This window comes from Barbatula barbatula, assembly GCF_947034865.1.
Source record: "Barbatula barbatula genome assembly, chromosome: 16".
Classification (NCBI taxonomy): Eukaryota; Metazoa; Chordata; class Actinopteri; order Cypriniformes; family Nemacheilidae; genus Barbatula; species Barbatula barbatula.
In genome coordinates this window covers 16,169,033-16,174,130 of record NC_136779.1, presented here as the reverse complement: position 1 = coordinate 16,174,130, position 5,098 = coordinate 16,169,033, and the positions used below count along the sequence as shown (strand labels likewise).

Below are 5,098 nucleotides of genomic sequence, written 5' to 3'. Positions count from 1 at the left end.
CAAACAATCATTTTAGATCCCCATTTACCTTAGGGATGGGGGGGTTATGCATGCGCGAGTCATCTTGCGTGTAATCACCGACCAGTGGTGGTTCTACATTGAAGTGCACCCTGGGCGAGAACACCTTTGAGTGCCCCCCCCGCGCTCAAAGTAGTGTCTTAAGTTCAATAATTAATCTGCTATGTCATGTTTTATGACAATTATGACAGGTTATGGTGTATTGGTTAATGTAAAGTTGTCAACAAAGACCTCAAACAAACAATATTTGCATTAAAAATGTCATAATTGAGCGAATGACACTTAATGACAGTTGTCATAAACATGCATAAAACCTCCTTCATATTCATGACATGTGTGATGTAGCAAATAAATAGCAAAGGTTATGTTCGTCTTAGAAACTAGCTACAGATTTGAAAATTCTGTTTGCTAATTACGGGCCTTACGTTAACCCAACTGATGGAAAAAAATAATAATAACTGAAATTGTAACAGTTTTGTTGCAAAGCACAATATTATGGTGAAATTAGATCTCGTGTTAGTTGACTTAAAACCAAATTTGTTATGTAAGTGTGGACGTTCTACCCGCGGACCCTGAACCGACGACCTTCCGAATGAGAGTCAAGTGCTCTGACGATGAGGCTAAACACCATGAGCTTCACAGCTCTATACTAGCTTGCCTTCAAATAAGCATAGCAAGCATCATAGCAAAATGGCTAACAAACGTAAGAGTTATTAAACCTACAATTAACATTAACCCTTCAGATGACAACATGGATACAGTAGGCCTAATCATAACACAGAGAGAACATTATAGTTGTATACCTTTATCTTTTCAGCTTGCATGGGTGCCAATTTGCCAATTCCCCACACAATGATTAATTGATAGATAATAGGAAACCGCTTCGCGGCCCAGAGATTTTTTTACTGCTCGTGCCGGTGCCGCCAACCATGTGACATGAAAAATGCCGCCCCGGGCGACTGCCACTGACTTTAGAGAAACACTGACGAGCGATCACGCGCTGATGCGCAGTCACGTATCACACTGAAATGTGATTAATGACAACGGTCGCATAAAAAACACACGCAAGGGAATCATTATTTACACAGCCTTGAAAAGATTCATAGATTAATGCAGAACTGAAAAACATACAAAAGCTGAATGAAGAAAGAGAGATGAGCTTGTAAAAATGAACATTAATCAATGTCTCAAAGATCAGCCAGTTGATTGCGATCAACGGTGCTCTATAGTGTGTAATGTTATACAAATACAGAAGTGCAAAAAACAAGATCCGCAATTTGCACGAGGCTGGTTTAATAGCTGTAACGTTAAATGTAAAAAAAGATTTTTAAATGTTTTAAAGTAAAATCCACAAGAAAACGACTGTGCATGTCAAAAAAATAAATAATAAAGAAATTACACTGCCGTAGGCTACATACCTGAGCGAATTCGAGGGACAGTGTAAGCTTCTTCCCTCACCTCCTACACAGACTGTCTAATAACAGCTCTGAGATCTGTCAGACTACTAAAAAGATTGTCCATTGTTTCACCGGAAAGCGTGCCATCGATTATTCTTAAATTCACTAAACACGAATGAATGGCCCTAAGCTGTGGGCTGCTGAAGTGACCATGTTGAAAAGTTCTTTCAATAAAGCTGCATTTTCTCTGTATTTGCTCGAGAACCTCCATTTTTCACCTTCTTCAATACTCTCCTGCCCGATCTCCCTTATATATTACATAGCAGTGGTGTGCGGTGGACTCAAAAAATGAGGAGGCAGATTTCTACCCATGTAATTTTTGTTCATCTCTGTCAGGGTTCGAATTACAAAGTGGCTTTCGGGGGAGCCCTATTTTCCGATCCTCCCTGACCCTGACCGACTTTAACGCTTTTGGTGTATGTTCGGGCATTTAAAACAATAGGTTTACAGTAAACCTATTGTTTACTTAGTTAACCGTTTACTTCAAAACGCAAGCTTCAGTCAGTGTTGTCAGTGTTAGGGCAAACAGCTCTGTCCACGGTTCTGAATCAACCGCGCTTAGCCCCACATCATGCAAATTTTGATAAAAACAGAATAACTCACATAACAATTATAAAAAAAATACATCGATATTAAATAGGATTAGGGCCAATCCTCACAAACGCACAGATCAAGTAAGTAATACCACGATTCTTACCTTAAATCAGAAGTGACCACAGAGGCCTGGGGTCTTCTGTCTTTGCTTTCCGTCCTGTAACCCAGGATGTTGAGGGTCGGTGACCGGCTTTAATCCAAGATGATACAAAAGGCAGAGTGTCAAATTGCTCCAAAGGGGGTCCATTCAGATCCACGAAGAGAAGCGAGGAGAGGCTTTGTTCACGCAACTTGTTGCGATACTTGCTGTCAGTAGAATTCACGGCAGAAAATCCCCTCTCACACTCAGCTGAGGACGGCAAGTAGGTCAGACTTGCTGTTTGAAGTTTGACAAGCGTTTTCCCTGGTGCTCTGTTTTGCAATTTAAAGTCCCGGAACTCCTCGACAGCCTCTCGGGCCGGTTCTCCCAGTGTTTTTGCCAATGCTCGAACTTCAGTTTCCCCATATAGGATACGGGCGCTATGTTGCTGTGGCCAAAAGCGTTTATCCAGCGGTTTCAGCATCTGGACAAGGTCCGGTTCGGGCAATCTCTTCTTTAGGCTGTTGATAATAGACTGATTGAACTGAAGACGGTTTATCTTCGGCCTGCTCTCTGAAAGCTCAACATCTTTGAACAGGCCAGTCGATATGCGTTGTTCGGCTTTTTGTGTGGATTTTCCTCCACTTGCTTTCATGGCTGTCAAGACGTCAATGGTCTGCTGAATGTGGCAACTTGCATCAACTAAAGATGTTTGTTTGCGTTGCAGTTTTAGCGACAGATTTTGTAATTCTCGCAGGACATCCTTCATACATGCCATATCAGCCAAAAAACCTGTGCTTGTAAGGAGTTTGTGCAGGCCCCTGAATTTCTGCCTCTCTGTGTCGCAGCGAGATGTGTCTTCCATGGCTGTTCTGAATTGGTGCGCAAGTGCAGGATAATCGTTCCATACTGCCTTCACAGTGCGAAAACTACTAGCCACCCAACGAATTGTAAAGATTTGACCTATTTTTAAGATTTGCATGTTTAAACCTGTAGCTGCCTCCTGGAGCAAACGGGCGTTTTTTGATGACTGGTTATAAAGGGTGTAAAGTTTTGAAATAAAAAACTCAAATTGGTTACATCCAGCTACTTCCTTAAGTGAGTCTTTGACAGCTAACTCAAGTCGGTGAGCTAGACAGTGTATTGAATGAACTTTGGGGAAATCTTGTTTGAGTTTAGTGACGAGTCCGCCGACTCTGCCCGTCAGTACCGCTGCTCCATCTGTTGCAATGCCGATGAGATTTTTTCCCAGAAACTCATCATCCAGTCCCGCTTGTCTCAAGCTTTTCCTCAAACTTTTGTACATCGATTCGGCATCCGTGCCTTCTGAAAGCTCAACGATATCTAAAAAAACATTATCCACTTCCCCCGTTCCTGTCATGTCACACCGCACATAAATGATCATATAAGCCAGGCCATGAACTGTGCTCTCATCTATCGTGATACTGATTCGTGATCCCAGTTCTTTTACTTTTGAAACAAATTTAGCTCTCATTTCATTGGCGATATGTCCGATTATTTCAGCACAAGCATGGTCTGATTTGTGCACATTTCCCACGTTTGCACCATTAAGTTTTTGAAGGGACATAACAGCAGGGAGCTTCCTGTAGGCCATTTTTTCCTTGGCCACCATATAAGCAGATCTGAAAGACGTAGCTGTTTCTTGCATTAAATTAGCATTTACTTCAAGCACCTTGTTTGGGAGCACATCCCTTACCTTCATCTCCGAAATCTCAACCGCTCTTTTGTGTGCCAAACTGTCCCGATGCTTGTAAATCTTTTTCCGCAGGTTATTCTGTGACTCGCTGCTGACCTCTCCATTCATCCATTCCTCTGACAGATGTACTCCCGTTGCTCTTTCGGCGAGCAACAGGCTTTTTGCCTCCATGAATACTGTACATCCTAACTTCTGATTTTTGGAGTAGAGCCATGTATTCCTGATTCTCCACTCACTCCATTGCTTTGTTGTCCAGTTGAAAGGTGGTGCTGTTGCATGATCGCCTGGTCTGCTGCAGGTCGCAGTGGTGGTTTCTGGCGCCAAAGTCTCGCTCTCCTCGGTGCTGGTGCAGTCACTAGCAGCAACTTTTAGCGGCGGCGGTAACACCGGCAAGCTAGTTGTAGCTGGTGCGCTGTCATCACTCCTCTTCGTTTGTTTAGTAAAAAATCCAAATTGACTGAGGTTTGGCTGCTTTCTTTTTGACATTCTTAGTATCCACAGAGTGTTCCAAAATACGAAATTATGTTTTGAGCTTGAATTTAAGCTAGCAACATTCAAATACTAAGTTCAATTGGTGACGTAAACGTAGTAATTTCAGTGCAGCGCCGCCACGCATGGATGGTCACAGCAGGAGACACATAATTGCGTTTATTAGTGGAGACAGATGTTCGGAAATAGTAATGTAATGAGCGAATAAACACACAACATTGACACATTTTTAATATCATCATTTATTTCAGGAAATAAAATCTATATGCGACACAAAAAATGGACAGTATTTTAGAGCTCCCCCTAAATGTCTCAAAGTAGGCTTTCAGGGGAGCCCAGGTCCTTTTCAGGGGAGCCGAGCTCCCCTTAGCTCCCCCGTAATTCGAACCCTGATCTCTGTACTATTAACAAGTGCGTTTGTCAGTCATTTCAGTGTTTATGTGTGAAAAAATCCTTTTAATTACTACAAGTTCATTACAGTATGTACTTCTGATTTTTGTAGTTTTATATTTTCCCTGCTTTGGGAAAAGGTACATCAACACCACCTTCATCTTCCTCTGGTACTATATTTCCTATATACGAATTACATCATTACCAGGGCCAGACGGAATCTGCAGACTTTTTTTGTTAATTCTGCGCAGAATTTTTTTCTTAATCTGCCGAATAGTTTTTATATTGTTTGAAATATGTTATAAGTTGAAAAAAGGTTTTAAAATAAATTTGTTAAAAGATTTGAGAGAATGG

The 5,098-nt window shown here is 41.7% G+C and overlaps 1 protein-coding gene across 1 annotated transcript; it reads right to left on the bottom strand.

The window, feature by feature from the left end:
* Nucleotides 1-2,173: 2,173 nt before the first annotated feature.
* LOC306906142 (E3 SUMO-protein ligase KIAA1586-like) lies at nucleotides 2,174-4,351 on the bottom strand (the record flags this gene model as incomplete). Its single annotated transcript, XM_079477281.1, has 1 exon — nucleotides 2,174-4,351. The coding sequence occupies one exon, from the start codon at nucleotides 4,349-4,351 to the stop codon at nucleotides 2,174-2,176; it is 2,178 nt and encodes a 725-aa protein (XP_079333407.1).
* Between the last annotated feature and the right edge of the window lie 747 nt (nucleotides 4,352-5,098).